Here is a 17,890-nt window from a genome sequence, read left to right on the forward strand (position 1 = left end):
AGGTTTAGGTGACCAACATTTTGATTATACCCTAACTAACTAATGACTATTCTTTAGTTCATTTTTTTTTTCAATGTTCCGGTTAATTAATAAGAATATCATGTCTCCGTCTTCTGTACACTAACCAGTCTCTCAGTTACTCTTCCTTTGAGTTTGCTAAGTGGCGACCATCAAATTCACATATTCAGTTGACTTTCTGCGTCTTTTGCTCACTGTATTTCTCCCGGGCTTTAGGACATCTCCCAACACTTTTCAGAAGTCGGACAATAGCATGTTCAAGATTGCATCTGAGGCCAGTTAGTCTTTTGACAATGATTTTTGTGTTTTTCTCCACCTACCACAAGACAAGAGGACTTGCCGTTTGGTGTTCCCCATTTCCCAAGACTAAGCACATGGTTTTTCATGTATGCCAGAGCTTTTGGACCTTCTGTCAAGTGTATCTGCCTATCTTACTAATGAAAGGTGCCATGTTTTCCAGGATTTTCTTGATTCCCTGATCCATGTAGACAAGTCTTGTCGTATGCATTGGGATGTACAGTATGTGCATGAGGATAAATATGATTAAGAAAGAGTCAGATTAACTTCAGCCTGGCTTCTGCCTTGCTTCCAAGATAAGCAGATTTGAGAATATTATGCTATATTACTTTTCATATTTGGTGACTTTACAACATTAATTTATATTGTAGTGACACTAGATACTCATTAAATACATTTCCCTAAAGACTTCGGCATCCCAGCTACTCTGAATTGGATTAAGCAGATTTGAAAATGAATGGCTATACAGATGCTCCTTTTAGTATTTGCAAAAAAAACTACTTCATGAAATCTGAACAATAATCGAATACATACCCAAGTACTGATGGAATGATCTGATTTAAACTAGACATTATCCCAGTGGGCAGCACATTTATTTCAAATTGTCTCTTTTGCGCCACATGGTATTTAAGGAGAATATGTTCTCACTTACTTCATAATACCACCCACCCAACTGCTCCAGAGGACATTGGATAAACTGTTTCCCTGACATGGGCTCAGCAAGATTCAGATCCACAGATTTAACCACCAAAATAGGTTAGGATTCTGTTTACAAACTAAAAAAAATGTTTATTAGCTTTTTCAAGTTTGAATTTGTATACGCTTCCCAGGCCTTGTGACAGTCAGCAGGAAGGATGCTTGCTGATAATTTCAGGGATTTGATAGGAAAGAGGTATGATAAAGAATGCTGCTTCTGGGATCAGGATTTGATTCTCAGGCAAGGGATTGTCTGTGCGATGCTTGCATGGTCTCCTTGTGTACAAGAGGGCGTGCTGGTTGGGTAAATTGATTATTTTGACTTATGATATGATTATTGGTATATGTGAGTGTGGTTTGAGGTGGACCGGCCCTTCTCCAAGGCTGGTTCCTGCCCTGTGCACAATGTTGCTGGGGGACAATAAATGGATGGTCTTCTTTGTTTGAATGGTTATGTGAAAGGAAGAAAAACCTGTTCACTCAAGCAAATACTACAAAGAGAGGGTGCTGATGAGAAATAAAAAAATGCAAAGTCCATCGCCAGGGTCACTGTCCATCACTGTCATGAAATATACATTTAAAATCAGCCTACAAACGGCTTAGAGATTTTCAACTACATTAGGTGAGAAAGAAATTAAAACTAAAAAAGTATACCCAGAAGTGCATTTAGTGTTGATTTTGTCGTTATGCTCCCTCTGTAACCAGTTTCATAATTATGTCTGTGGCATACAATGCATTTAAATTTTGCTTGATCTTTTCCATCTACCTCTTGAAGAACTGGCCCAATGAAGTAAAGCAGATCATTTTTGCTGTATTCATTCAGTTCACACTTGTGGCTGCATGTTGCCTCTCGGTTAACACATGCAACTAACAGTTTCACTGTAAATGTGACAATGAGGACCACATAAAATGGTCTGCCTGCTACAATAAGAGATGCCCCTTCGGTCTCAGCTTTTAAATCCCAGCTGCAGACTCACTACTTCAGTTTAGCATACCCTGACTAGAGCTGCTGATTTACTGTACAGACTGCATCTCTGTTGTCTGTCATTAGCACTAAAACAGAAGTAACATGATAGTTATAATTTGATACTAACCCTCACCTATTCCGTTGCTCTTCTCGGTACTCAAATGTGGCACTTGGTGCCATGGCCCACCTGCCAAGTTGTTGTGCCTGCTTATGGTAAAGTCCTCCCTGATGGAGGATTGCTGGAATCATGGGAAAGAGAGGTCCTTTCATCAGATTGGCTGGCCCAGCACTGTTTCAGCTGTGTAATGGCCAAATGGGGGAGGCAGCTTGATGGATGAGGTCTCCAGGACTCTAAACAAATCCAAATCATATTGTGATGTCATCTACTGTTAAATTCTGTTACGTACTTCTAAAAAATTTTATTTTTGTACTGTATTGAGGATTTGTTCTGTTCTGTGTATTGTATTGTATTGACCCCCTTCCTTTTGATACCAACTGCACGCCCAACCTACCTGGAAAGGGGTCTCTCTTTGAACTGCCTTTCACGAGGTTTCTTCCATTTTTTTCCCTACTGGGGTTTTTTGGGAGTTTTTTCTTGTCTTCTTAGAGAGTCAAGGCTGGGGGGGGCTGTCAAGAGGCAGGGCCTGTTAAAGCCCATTGTGGCACTCCTTGTGTGATTTTGGGCTATACAAAAATAAATTGTATTGTATTCTATAAACCTATAATTCAGGGCCACTGGGATCTGTGACATCTCAGCTCTATTTGGTACCAGACCTACAGCAAGTGCCCACCTTGCAACTGTTTATCATTCACACACCGGTGGTACCTCACACTTGGTCAGAGTCACAAACTAACCTAACAGGATCATCTCTCAGACATGGCTGGAGTGGAGGAAAAGGGATCACGAACACCCCAAACCTGCAGCCCTGTCTACGACAACATATATGGCATGTTGTTCAGGTTTGGTCCCTGCATTCCACCCCTTATAGGTCTGACATTGCTTTTCTAGGCAAAGGACAAGAACTGAGACATGCTAAGCAATGACCTTAAGGTTTCTTCCATCATTTGACAATCAGCAACTACAGACGACTTGCTCATCCTACCAGTGGTTATCACAGGAATACACTTGCAGGCTGACTAAGGTATGGCCTCATAACACTCTCCAGATTTATTCTGCAAAATGAAAGAAGCATTGTATCCTGTTGACAATACAGCCAATAAAAACAGCCTTATTCATTGCTGGCCATAATAAGCATCTTACTTTTTGAACTAAATTTTACTCCAGTTGTTTTCCACAAGGTTTTAAGAACTGACAGCATAACTACGGTATGGACCAAGGGTAAGATGTACATCAGGTAAGCAGACTTGTATTTTCTGTTGAATAAAAAAGGTTCTGCATTTTACTACATTCTTGTTTATTATGGCACCAGAGACTGGCAACTTGTTGCATGTTGGTTGGACTTCCAAGTAAAAATTTTCACAGTACTCTGCACACATCACAATACTACTATTACCTTTACTACCACGTTTATAGACCTAATGGAGTCACACATTTTTGTGCCATCTATACTTCTACTTTTTAAACCCACCTTTACTGTGTAGCAATGAAGACGTCACAGCCTATGAGTAAACTTTGTTTTTTAGTTACCACAGATTAATCTTAGCCAAATTCAATATGTGATTCATTGGGCTTGCCACGTCTGTCATTATCTCTCAAAAAACAGTCTTTATGATTTATGATGCGAAAAGCTACACTAGATGTCAGTTTATGAATGAACTGTCTTTAACTGAAGTACCATTCATTAAACCTTAGTTTTAAGGCTTGGACAAAAACGCATGTTGCCTTACAATCTGCATGAATTGCAGTGAAAACAAAATTGATTGAAACAAAATAGAATTTTCTATCAAGTAGCTGGCAACTATCTGATTCTTTCATCCGTGTTCAGCCTTACTTTTTTGTCAAGTTGTTTGTAAATTAACTACTAACTGGGTATCTTAAGGCAGCATTGTGTCTTTCTCTCAAGCTGTTGGGTTGACTGGGGAGTTTGGACCGACTGAGTGTGTGTCTTTATGTGAATGAGTCCTTGCCAGGGTTGAGCCCTACCTTCCAGTCTAGGCTGCCAGGATAGATACCAGCTGTCAGTGATGGATAAGGGGTGGCGACAGAGATCTTGAGGTGTAATGGCAAATTTACACTTTGCTTCCTGAGTATTAGCAATGCCATAGTCCCCTAGAGGATGACAGAATTCTGCTCAAACAGTAAACTATATAAATGAAAAAGTAAGCCAATAAAAAAAAAAAAAAAACTAATATAAATTTATATAAGGTTGATTGGTGATCCTAAATTGAGAGTGAACCAGGAAGTGTGTATTTGAATGTGTCCTGTAACTCAGGGGCTCCCAAACTTTTGGACGTCAAGTACCACCTGAGGTTAAGTGAGTTGCGTTGCGTACCACCCGCACCTTGTTGAAAGGGAGGGAGAGCTGTGGGGGGGAGTTCGGGTCTAAACCACCCCAAAATGTGAGTAAAAGTTAAAGAATTGGAAGAAATTATGCATAAAATTAATGAAATAATTTGTGCATGTACATAAATTGATAAATTCCACCCCGAAATGTGAATAAAAATTAAAGAATTGGAAGAAATTATGCATAAAATTAATGACAAAATTTGCGCATGTACATAAATTGATAAATTCCGCCCTGAAATGTGAATAAAAGTTAAAGAATTGGAAGAAATTATGCATAAAATTAATGAAAAGTTTGCGCATGTACATAAATTGATAAATTCCGCCCCGAAACTAAATCCTGCCTTCGGCCTGTATGTGACGCAGTTACTAAAGACGAAATGGGATCGGCTTTGTGCTTAGATCTAGCGACTACGATGCGATACAGCGGCAGTGCACATATAACAACAAATGCGAGCGGTTTCTGTGAGGCAGAGTTACCGAAGACTAAATAGTGTCGGCGTTGTGCTTTCATCTAGTGACCAAAAGCTCAAACAGTGAAGTAGAAGTTGACTTCCACGAAACGGAATTATGGTAGTATTAAATGAACTAAATACTGATTTGAATAATAGGTTTATTTATTCAGATGACGAAATTTCACACCACACTAAATTTGGGAATCCATGTATTATTGTATTTAAACAGTTTCATTGGTTTTTGCTCACAACAGGCTTGTCATAAAGGGTTTTGCACAGATAAATTAAATTTCAGGGACCGCGATGCGTACCACCTTAAAGGCTCCGCGTACACCACAGTTTGGGAACCGCTGCTGTAACTGACAGCTTTGGTTTTCAGATGGGCTCTGACCCAGAATTGGATTATGTAGACCTGAAAATCGATGGATATCATTAAACCTCACAGAGAGCGGCACCAGGGTTAAAGTGTGTAAGATGACATACGAGTGTGTAAAATGATGAGTTGAAACCAGAAAAAAGTCTATCTTTCAGCTATGCCAAATTGTGATCCGTGAATAGTAGAGGGGAAAATCAAAGCAAAAATCACGAACCAGGAAATCTGAGCAGCAAACTAATGTGTGCACAAGGAGATTTTTTCTTTTTTTTATTTGAGTATGCGCAAACAAGGAAAGGAAGTCACAAGCAACCTTTGAACTCATCAATGATGTCAGGTACCTTGACCTCCATGGCCATGCCTCTGGCAACCATAATTGGGCCCTAGGAAAAGACAGCAGAATATTCCTAACTATTATAAAACATTAAAGAAAGAAAACAATATGAGAATTGAATTCTCTGACTCAAACAATTGGCCCAGGAGAACTTATAAAAGATGATTAAATATGCCATTCAAAACAGAAAAACTACTGAATTCCCTGTAAATTAAAGAAGCCTTAACAAATACAGTCTCTGTTTTGAAAGGCTAATTAAATGTTACGCTTACACAGCCAGGAGGACAGTCAAGATTCATCACAAAACATTATCCCTCTTATTTAAATGTACAAATGCCACTATTTTCTGATGCTTGTTTTTGGATGAGCTTTCCACCAAGGCCTTCATGCCGAAGTTAATCTATCTGAATGATGGCCCCTTGCACTTCCACCTCACCAAACTCGCTCTTCTTTGCCCAGCACCAACTTTATTTCTTTTGCTCCTCTCACGAACCCCAATAAAGAAGTGGAACACTGGGAGGAGATACATCTTGATTAATGTTCAAACACAACATATGTATTTGAAAGCAGACTTAGAAAGTAAAAAATGCAATGTGGAAATATACAACAATACAACAGTGATCACGGAGCCAAAAGATTTTGGTTTTTATTTGCTCCTGTAATTGCAGACTATATGTTGTTGGTTTTATGGCCCTGCTTTTACCTCGAGAGATGTGCTTCACAATTTCCTTACAGCTCTCAGGTGACATTGTGATTCTTCCCAGAACAGAATCTGGATTTGGAAAATGAGTTTTTAGTTTCACCATTATGGAAGGAATCATTCCCCAAGTCTCTATCCATGCATGTTACTGAAATTCCCTTTTCTCTCTAAAACATCTCAGCCCAATGCCATGCACTTTTTTTAGCTGCTACTTCTTTTCATCTCCATACTGCTGCATATTTTTTCTTTGTGCTAAGATGAAGCCAATTTCCAATCTTTTCACCTTCTGAAATCACCATAAACAAGTTCAAAAACAAAATTTGTGAACGTGTTGCGTTTATCTCAATAACCATGTATGTTCACAAGATGTTGGGTCAAGAAAACAAGAATAGTAACCTTTAGCTAAAAAAAGAAAAAAATCAGAACAGCAATTACTAAATAATGGAAGAAACATTACATTTAATATTATACATATTGCATTTATTTCTCAAAGTTTTGGGAAATCCTCTGCTTTTCTTATAATGCTATATGCTACTGTATACACCAAACAAAAACGTTATCTCTGCTAAATAAAATATTTAGAATCCTTTGATCTGATCAGAATCCGTAAATAAAAGCTACAAGATATTAACATCTGCAGTCCTCACCTCAACAGACACAGCAGGTCCATGGCTTAGGTCACCAGTGGAGACATTTGGCATTCCAATGCGCCCAGTACTGACGGACAGCCCTTCTTCTTCTTCTGGAGGTTTCCAAATATACTGTTCTCCATTTCCCATAAAGCCAGAGTCCTGCCTCACAAGAAAGGAAAAGCAGACATGTGACACCACACTCCCCTAGTAAACCTTCCAGAGTGTTACTGTACTGGGAGAAGGTAACAATAGCTGAACACAATTAAAAAATGACCTGCAAAACTCTGAAGTCAATCACCAACCCCAACCCCCATAACAGTTATACTAGGATAGGAACATAGAACCAACTTTCATCTAAACCACAAAAAGATGGTGAACCACACGGCCCACACGGGGGGAAAAATTATACGAGATTGGTAGACTTTAGACTTCCTAAAGGTAATATGCGAGCCCAGCTTTCTCATGGTACTTCATAATCAATCACATGAATTATTCGAAGTGTTGTCAGTTGTGGGAAAGACAGAAGTCAAGATGAAATGCTGGGTTCCAACTGGGCCGCCCTGTTTGCTTAAAATAATTAGTTTGTTGAAACCAACAGGCACACAATGGCATGACAAGAAAACAAAAGGAAAATGTAGCCTTAGGCTGCAGTGAATGGGTTCTAGAGAGTGGTCAGGCTTCAGTGTTGGAGCTCCATAGTAGGGGAGGCTCAGCTCCCAAGTGAGACGTGTCCTTCCAGGAACGCCCCACTTTTATAGTTCATGGACTGGAAGGGGCGGGGTCAGTTGCCCTCCTTGAGTGCCTTCTGTGTCTCTTTCCATCCACAGCTCAGAGAAGAGTCAGCGATTGCACCCCCTTATGTCCCGGGGTGGTAGTGCTGACCTCTGACGAGCCCAGAAGGTGACCCTCTGATGCACACACACGACACAAGTCAAAATCAAATCAAATCACTCAGTCACATTATTATGTACAGAAGTTCACTATACCTAAATCAACCTGTTTCCAGCCATATTTTATGTTATAGTGTAACTGGCTTTAGTTTTATCAAAGAGAATTGATATTCTGTACCTGGTTTAGGATGGCGCTACAGGGGCAGGCTTAGCATTAGCTCTTAATGCATCAAAATAAGGCATTCATTATTTACACTTGACACTAAACACCAATAAACACACGGATGCCATGTTCAAGATGCCTATCTTCATGTAGCTATTTTATTTTTTCCTTTGTGCTCTCAGTCTCCTTAGGTGTTAAGTGCTTCTCTTTATCGTCTTTTCTTTTGCTTTCAATATCTAGAAATCTGAGTTGTGCAAGTCGCAGGCAAGGATTAATCATTTCATACCACATCTAGGTCCAACTGCCAGGGCTTCTCTTGGTATCACTTTGTCATAGTCCTTCAAAGCCATAGGGCCACCAGGTTACACTCAGGTGAATTCAAATGTCCCATCAACTCTGGGCCTAAATGTTCTGTCAAAAAAGCCAGGCACCCAGGGCTGACCTCGGGCTGCCTGTCCTCGCCAAGAAGCAGTACGACTCCGGCAGGTTTTTCTCAATAGGACTTGCTGATGCTATATATCAGTTTGGCTGAGCTTGCCTGTATTATACAGTAACCTTAGTACACTAGGATACAAAAACATAGATGAGGCAATGAATTTCAAAAAACAATTCTGGTTATAAAGACCATATTGTGGAACTTTATCCCCAAAATGGAATTCTATAGGGCTGAGAAGATTATTGAAAATAGGCTTTTCTTTCATACCTTTGATGGCTTTCCCCCAATCCCTTGTGTTTCCAGCCTCTTTGCTGACCAGACACAAGTGATCTAACCAGCTAAGCTGAAGAGGCCACCCTCACCATTTTCTGCAAGGAGTCATGCCAGATCTGGGCCATAATGAGTCGTCACTGCTAAAATTTAAAGCTGCTGTTTCTCAGTCATTTTCATGTAGTGAGCTGGTCCTACTAGTAGAAAATACAGGGTGAGGCGAAAAGGACAGACGTTTTTAACAAAATCACAAAATTGTTAATTTTGTCTTGCAAAGAAATTTATTGAAAGATTTGAGTTCATATTGAAATAGCATTTGACAATTTGTAGGGATGGAAATGCAGGTCTAAATACAAAATACGTCTTATCGAACGATTACAGAGGCCAAGTTCAGAAGAATGCTTCCGAGCAGATTGACTTGGACTGCGCAGCAGGGCTAGTCGTATGCTTTCCACATTTTCAGGGGTACATGCCATTCGTGTAGCCCCCGGTGGTCTTTTCTTCATTAGTGTACCTCGTGTACGAAGTGCTTTAACCTAACGTAGGATAGTGTTATGAGCGGAAACAGCTTTATTTCTGTGGATATTGAAATGGCAACGAAACTCACGCTGAACTACGGTAATAGATTGGTTGTTCTTGACAACACAGTCGTACGCAAAAACGCAGTGTTCTATCGTCCACGGCTCCATGGCTTCAACTAAAAAGAAAGTAATAAAATGCTAAGACTTCGCAAACCTAACGCCATCTACCGCACATCTGTCACTCCACCTAGTGGTGAGTTCTAGCCATTTCAAAGACGTCCGTCCTTTCTGCCTCACCCTGTACAACATGTGTTTATATTGTGGATTTGACATTTTATGTCCGTTTTCCACTTGACAATTTAAAGTCAGACACTGTGGATGTTATAAAACAAGATCCAAAATGAATGCATTTCAAAATGCATATAATGACCAACGATGACAAAGACAGAAATGGTTACCAGTGCAATGTTAGAGGCTTTTAAAGCAAGACCTTTTGACACTGGCACTGCTACATGTAGTAAAATATCAGTTTGTGTCTGATTAATGCCTTTGTTTGTCATTGAATAAGAACAAGAGGAGTCCCATCCTCATGATTAATTATTCACATTTCAATGTTTCTCTTTGTGTTTTCTGCAAGTTCCATCCCCGGTTCTCCAATTAACCTACTCTTGCAGTCAAGCGCAGGGGCTGCTGTGCTTACCTTCACAAACACCCCGAGTGTCAAGCATGAAACACAAAAGTAGGCATTAAGGCTTTTGTCTTCTCTCTGGTGCATTTTTTATGCTGTTAAGAATTTCTGAGGCGCTTATTGCTGTTTTTCTGTTTTCATATCACACTGGCTGACATGAGATCAGACTACAGAACTTGGAAGAACAAAAATGGGGCTTTGACCCCTGGAAGGTAAACCATGGCACTGTATACTCTATATTGGACAGTGAGGAGTTACTTTTTGTTTAATTATAACTAGATACCAAAAGACAGATTTTTTTTTTTTTTTAGCAAACGAGGGTTTATTGGTACTAAGTACTATTTTTTCTTGACAGTTTCAAAACAAAACGTATGTTATTTTGGCAGCCATCCAGGCCCTTACATAAGACTAAAAATGTGTTGGCAGCTAATTCGGCTCATGCAGAAGAACAGATAAAGGAGAATTAATATAAACTGTGCACATCTACAGAATGAAGATGACACATTTCATTTCTTTGGCTGCAGTTCCCATGACAATAATATTCATAACCACTTTGATGTTAAACCTGATTTTTTTGAGCTTCTTTTCTTAGAATTATTTGAAAGTGCCACGTCCACACAGTGCTGTAACCCTCACTTTGTAATGAGGCCCAACTCAGACGGGCAAATGTCATCTTATTTATTTATCTATCTATCACTGTTGTTTTGGTGAACAACAAGCATAGTTACTCTTCCTAATTGTGGCGGACAATCTGTGAATCTCAAGTGGTTGACAGGGTATAATCTACTGCTGGACCCCTGTGTTTGCTCACATCTTCACAGCTAACCAGTTAAGTAAACGGAATAGGTTGCATTTCTGTTACTTTTTGGGCCAATGTTAGCTTTTGTATAAATCAAGCAGATAAGCTACACTGCATTCCAGGGTACCTACTTGAAGAGTAGTCCAAGAGTGCGATCCAAGTGACTTTATTAGGCTATTGCGTAAGTTTTAGAGTGTGGACTTTGAACCACAAGTCTGAGAGTTTAACAAACTATGTGCTGCTGAGGAAGTCATTGAACCTACCCAAGCTCCAGGTGTAGAATAATACAGTATTATACAGTACAACATGGGGCTGCATGGTAACACACATCTTACTTGAAATAGTACCAACAAAGGCCACGATAGGAAACACTAGAGAATTTATTAAAGAACCAAGGAAGGGATTACTAGTCAAGAACACACACAAGTAAAACAAGAAAACCTGCAGCACCCTGGGCCTCACCTCACTACTAGATAGAGCAGTGGTCTCAAACCCCGGTCCTGGAGGGCCGCAGTGGCTGCAGGTTCTCATTCTAAACCTTTTCTTAATTGGTGATCAGTTTTTGCTGCAAATTAATTCCTTTTCCTTTCATTTGAGTTGACTAGTTTTTTAAGATGTGTTCCCCTGAATTTCTTCAACATTCCTCTGAATTGCTTCTTTTCTTTGCCTAAATGGCACCCAAACAGAAATGAAATGAGGAGTTAGGGAGCCAACAGAAGACCAGCTAAGTCAGGGCCTCAAACTCCAAACCAATTTCACTCCAACCAGTTGCTTAATTAGGCGCCGATTCTTGTTGTTATTTAAGCCTGTTCTTTAATTCTAAGGCTTGTTGCTGCTCTCATTGTTAAAATGTTTTGTGGACCTGAGCCGTCATCTTTCTTTATTTTCAGATACTTTATAATGGACACAGTTTGCTGGTCATGTTTTGGTTTATTTTATATCTCATTATTGTTTGACTTCCCAATTAAGGAAAAAGAAACAATTGAGGGTTCTGAGTCAATTAAAATGATTTCAAAAGAAATTAATTAGCAGCAAAAACAGGTCCCTAATTAAGAAAAGGGTTAGAATGAAAACCTGCAGCCACTGCGGCCTTCCAGGACTGGAGTTTGAGACTACTGAGATAAAGTAACTCACCCTTGTGTCCCCAAAAGTGCTCCTGTCTGTCTAACTTAACATCTCTTCTCAACTTCCGACTCTACGATCAGTGAGGCTTTGACTTTAAGGAGGATTTTAAACCCCAAGTCTTCAGGGTTCGGGGACAGCCTGGGTTTTTAAATTCCTCTTCTAGCCCTTTACTCTCTACTTACCTTTCTCTCGCTCACTCTTTCCCCTGGGATGAGAACATTATGAAATAATACTGCAAAAAAATTGCATACACATTCAGTGCTTTATTTATACACTACCTCTTACAATTGTGTGAGATACTTCCATTTTATATGTTTCAGATTTTGCACAATACAGTTTACAGTTTGTCTCACTGCACTGCAAGCATCTGAAAATCAAAACAGTGGTGCACATGCATTTCAAAGCCCCATGTCAGCATGTGGTCTTGCCGTTCATTTTCCTAATTTTGACATTTTGCTATAGCTGCACTGTATGTGGGGTCAGTCCTTGAGCAGTACTAGAGAAAAGTCACAATGGTATGAATGAGTTAGAAAACAAGGACTGGCTACGTTTGACACTACATGAGCTACATTTAGACTGCAGTTAAAAATGTCTCAATTCTGTTTTTTGGCTTGTATTGAAAATTTTTTGATTGTTTAAATTAAACTTTGCAAGTAATTCTGTCTAACCTGAATCTGCAAAATAAAAATGAAATCATCAGACAGATGTGACCTAATAAACAAACAATACCAGCTCCATGGGGATTTCCAATTATTTATAGTGCAGGACATCTGTGAATTGGTCAGCTCCTGATGGCCAGTGCTGAAAGATGCTCTGAGGGGACTCCGCACTGCAGAATCCATCTTCAAAACTGGCATTACATTACAGGAAACACAGAGAAACTGAGCTGTAATTAGCAGACATTTTTACATTTCACAATTATTGCTAAAACATCAATCTATCTCACATGAAAGAAAAATATGTTACCTTTAAATGGAAATATAAAGAAAGGGGTTTTAGGGTAATTCTCTGTTTAACCTGCCAGCCAAACATGTAGCTTACAGTGATGGTGACAGCACAATTATATTCCTAATATGCATCCCTATGAAGTGCATGTCCACTGTGTCATCCATTGTAACATATGAAAGGTTCTAATGTTTCCTGATATTGAAATTTCCCAAATATACTATAGCAGTAATATAGAAATTCTTTTTGTCATGGCTTCCATTGCTTGGTGTCTGAACTGTTGGAGATGCCCTAGCAGTGACCTAAAATAGGAGTGGGTGGCATGGCCAAAAGTTCATTCTACGTATAAGTCAGTAGCTACTAGCATAATGTATTTATAAATACTTTTGATTTTAAATGCTACTGATTAATTGTGCCTATGTTATAACATGCTTTAGTTTAATTTTTATTGTGCTCTCCTGTTGCATTTAGGGTTTGGAATATGAAGATTTTTGATTTTCTTAACAGTCTTCTTATATGAAGTTTTTTTTTTTAATTAAACAGTTTTGCATTTTAATGCCAACTTTGCTAGCATTTTGGAGGAACAGTTTATACCCCATTGCTGAGTAAATAATTTAAAGTAAATAATCATCATCAACAAGTTGGTATAAAGGTCACTAGTCTGAGCACTTTCTCATTATTATTATAAGTTTAAAACAAATGAAACAAAAGAAATTAGTGTACAGTAATCCCTCCTAGATGAAAATCCGCGAAGTAGAAACCATATGTTTGTATGGTTATTTTTATATATTTTAAGCCCTTATAAACTCTCCCACACTGTTAACATTATTAGAGCCCTCTAGACATGAAATAACACCCTTTAGTCAAAAGTTTAAACTGTGCTCCATGACAAGACAGAGATGACAGTTCTTTCTCACAATTAAAAGAATGCAAATAGATCTTCTTCTCTTCAAAGAATGCGTGTCAGGAGCAGAGAATATCAGAGAGAGAGAGAAAAGCAAACAATCAAAAAATCAATACGTGCTTTTGGGCCACCGCGATAAAGCGGCATTTTGTAAAGGAGCGTCCGTATCCACTGTGCAAACAGCCCCTCTGCTCACACCCCCTCCGTCAGGCAGAGAGAATGAGAGAGACAGAGAAAAGCAAACAATCAAGCACAGTGCGGGAAGCATATCGTATATCATTGAGGAGTTTTAGTTAATATGTAATACATGCTCTGATTGGGTAGCTTCTAAGCCATCCGCCAATAGCGTCCCTTGTGTGAAATCAACTGGGCAAACAAACTGAGGAAGCATGTACCATAAACTAAAAGACCCATTGTCCGCAGAAATCTGTTATATATATTTAGATATGCTTACATTTAAAATCCGCGATGGAGTGAAGTCGCGAAAGTCGAAGCGCAATATAGTGAGGGATCACTGTATATTTATTTAGTTATTGTTCCTGGAAAAATGACTTTTGTACAATGAATTTGACAACCATTTAAAATTTTGATTTTAGCATTGGCAATAGGGCATCTTTGACTTCCCAGTTACAAATCTTAACTTGTCTTTTGGCCCTTTCTCTTGCTGCAGTTACAGTGTCACATGGGTGTGAATTAAATATTGGTGTAACTGAAGAAAAGGTTTCAGATAATGGATTAATGTATGGATATATTTATTCAGGGATGTTCATAACAGTAAGTACCTCTTCAGTGTCCTCAGACTAGCCTTCAAGTGCCTGGGCTCTAAACAAAACTGCAACTCAGGCTGACTGAAACAGACTCTGCTTTACTCCATTTCCGTGGTTAAACATGCAGCTCAGTGCTGTAGTACTGCAACAGTGTTGCCTTCAGAAAACATGCAAGATGAAGATGTCATACAAAAAGAGTGGCCGGTTTATTAGGTATACTCAGCCTAAAGAAAATACTTCCCAGGCTGTAGTGTTTGGGCCACGGTTTTTAAAACCTGTCTGCACTTGCGAAAATCCCAGTGCAACCCCCTTACTAGTGTAGAAGAACTATTTCATATATTATGCTTGCTATGGGTAAAAGAATACACTGTCACATATTCAAAGTTAATGGTCAAAACAAGTCTTTTAATACTGTGGTCCAGACAAGGCATAAAAGCTGCCTTTTTACCAAGACAGGAAGTCATAGATAATGACAGCCTCAAATCTGAAGAGATATCATTCATTTGTTGTACTTCATTGATAGGGTAGCTCCAGTCATTTACTGGCCTTCAAAAATGCATGACATGCTGCTCTCTAATCAGGTCACAGAAACTGATCAGAAAGGGGTGATGTGAACTCCTCAACATGATCTGAACTAATGAAGACAACCCACCAGATCTGTGTATATGTCTCTGGAAGTGAGTGATAGCATTTCCAGTTGATGTATTTGACTCTCACCATTTGTTAGCCTTTAAGTAATTGAGTGCCTTTTTTTTCGAATATACCTCATTGAGAAAGTCTTTAGTCTTACATTTATACTAGGATAGCCATCAATTCCTGTCACTCAGCCAGAACTTAAATGTATTTGACAGTAGCTGGACAGAGCTTATTACAGTATATTTAAACAGAAGTGTGATAACGTGTATGCAAATGTTGTATGGTTTTGAGATTTTGTTACTATTTAATACAGTATTTTTAAATCTGTTTTTATGCATTGCCCCTTTTCTTTGAACATATCACAATAAAAGACCATAAAGTTTACTAGAACTGTGATCAAAAAAAAAAAGCCACACTAAAAGTCTGTAATGCCAATTGTGTTCCTATTCTTCTTAAAGGTAGGGAGATTTGTGTTGCCTGCTACGGTAAACTAAAATTTCCTAAGGGATTCATTCCATCAGTGCTACCTCTGAAAGATCCTCTGTGTCAGCTATCATTGAAGTCATTATACTGCAGAACTAACCGACTCTTCTGGATGGGCCCCTTAATCACAATACCCAACCATTGTCTTGCAAGACTAGTCCTCTTCACCCAGGTCAGCTGATGCCAGAGAACTCAAGGTGGCCAAAAGAAGCAGTTCAAAGTCACCCTCAAGGCCTACCATACAAAACTTTGGATCAGCGTCACTAGCTGGGAGACCCTAACCAGGGATTGTCTCCTTTGGCACTGCGCGGTTCATTTAGCGGTACTTCATTTTGAGGCTGACTGCTTTTCTGATGAGGATGATGTAGCGAGAGGGAGCAGAGCCCAGATTGGCTGAAGCCAATTCCAAATGTCTCAGCTGTACTGAGGTCTGTGTTTTCAGGACTAGACTCCTCAGCTATCTAAGGTGACACATATACCCTTGACGGGGGTCATTTTTGTTTCAAGTAAGCAACCCAAACATATACTTCTGTTTCAAAGGATTCATTTCAAAGTGGCCCATAAAGTCAATCGCTTCTTTAATGGCAGACAGGATATATGAAAGAAGCTGTCAAATATATTATGTGTGTTATGTACATTAATAGGTATTGTTTCATTGATGGATTAAAGGCCAGAAGTCCACATGACCGTCATCATCAAATTCTTCCATGAGAGCCCTGAATACAATGAGGACTGATTGAGGTCATTTATGTTAGGTAGAATGCCTAGAGGGGGCTGGGTGGTCTCGTGGCCTTGGAACCCTTGCAGATTTTATTTTTTCTCTTCAGCCGTCTGGAGTTTTCTTTTGGTTTTTCTGTCCTCCCTGGCCATCGGACCTTACTTTTTTTCTATGTTAATTAGTGTTCCCTTATTCTAATTTTTATTTATTTTGCCCTTTTTTCTCTTTCTTCATCATGGAAAGCACTTTGAGCTGCATAATTTGTATGAAAATGTGCTATATAAGTAAATGTTGTTGTTGTTTCACCTTTCTATACTTATATTTTAGCATTTCCTTTTAATGATACAGATGTTCACCCAAACAATATGTCACTAAGTCTTTGAAGTTGAAATGTCTGCAATGTGGTATAACAGCCCATATATTCCAAGCTTCCAACTTTCTAATAACCTGAATAAATAGCAGGTACAGTCATTTGACACTTTGTTGTAGTTTTATGGGTGTGTGGCACAATTAGATCTTTTGCTAGCCTTGCACTGAACTAACAAGAGAGAAGTCATTCATTTAAGCTAACCTTCAGGAACTCTTGGACATCTCCACCACTAAAGACATGGCAAGAGGTCCTCATTCTACCTAAAATGGCACAAAATGTGACAGAACTATCTACACCACCTGCCATGAACTCCTTGGCCAAACTACTGTTAAACTGGCAGGACCCACTGGGGTTAGAGTTTGGGTTACACAATTGGCTAACCCCACAGTTTTCTCTCTTGCTCCTGAAATCATTAGTGGATTCACGTTTTTAAGTGTGTGGTTTCAAAATGACTCTGCAGTATCATAAGTATGGCTTATTACCTGCCCTCTACTTGCTTCTTCCACTTTGACCTATTATTTTTACATAACTGGCTTTTACAAAGCAAGCTATCTTCCAACAAACAAGCACAGTCTGGGATTATTCAGTTGCTCCTTGGCAGGAAACATTGTGATCTGCAGCCCTGTTGGCTCTAAAAAAATCGTTCACCCATTTATTAGGAAATATATTCAAATAACAGAATTGGGATAGAGTCCTGTGAGTAAACTGCCCGGCAAATGGCACACAAGGCTCCAGTTTAAAGTTAAAAAAGTGAGGGTGCCTTCAAAACTAATCAGCAAATTACAGAAATTAGAAGTCACATAAGAAGTTTAGAAACATTTAGACTAATCTGTGGATTCAGACGGACTCTAACAATAGTATGTGCTTTTAAAATGTCTACTAGGAATGGCGAAATGTAATCAATGTCTTGCATTAGCATCAAATGACAAAAAGTTCCACATTGACCATATAATATTGGCCATTTTGTTGTTTCTTTATTCAGTTCCCTTTTCTCTTGTTTATAACTGCTTTGGGGCTTATCCCTCATACCTTGTAATACAGTGATGTCCTACCTTTTTCAGGACTGGCAAAAATGTAAGTACTTAAATTAGCCAATGAAAAAGGTTTTTGAGCACAAATACAAAGACTTGGCAGCACTGGTGTGCCCTCTAGTGGGCAACAGTGGTTGATGACATTGAGCTCTGAGTTGAAACAGGCCCAACCAATCCAGAATTGGAAAAAGAGTGTGCGTGGAAAATG

The 17,890-nt window shown here is 39.1% G+C and overlaps 1 protein-coding gene across 1 annotated transcript in view; it reads right to left on the reverse strand.

The window, feature by feature from the left end:
- Nucleotides 1-17,890, reverse strand: part of LOC120514398 — a 237,859-nt gene that overhangs the window by 22,933 nt on the left and 197,036 nt on the right. The window contains exon 6 of the mRNA XM_039734748.1: nt 6,952-7,095. Coding sequence (XP_039590682.1) covers nt 6,952-7,095 — 144 coding nt within the window. The remainder of the gene's footprint in view (nt 1-6,951; nt 7,096-17,890) is intronic.

The sequence above is a fragment of the Polypterus senegalus genome, chromosome 14, assembly GCF_016835505.1.
Source record: "Polypterus senegalus isolate Bchr_013 chromosome 14, ASM1683550v1, whole genome shotgun sequence".
Lineage (NCBI taxonomy): Eukaryota > Metazoa > Chordata > Cladistia > Polypteriformes > Polypteridae > Polypterus > Polypterus senegalus.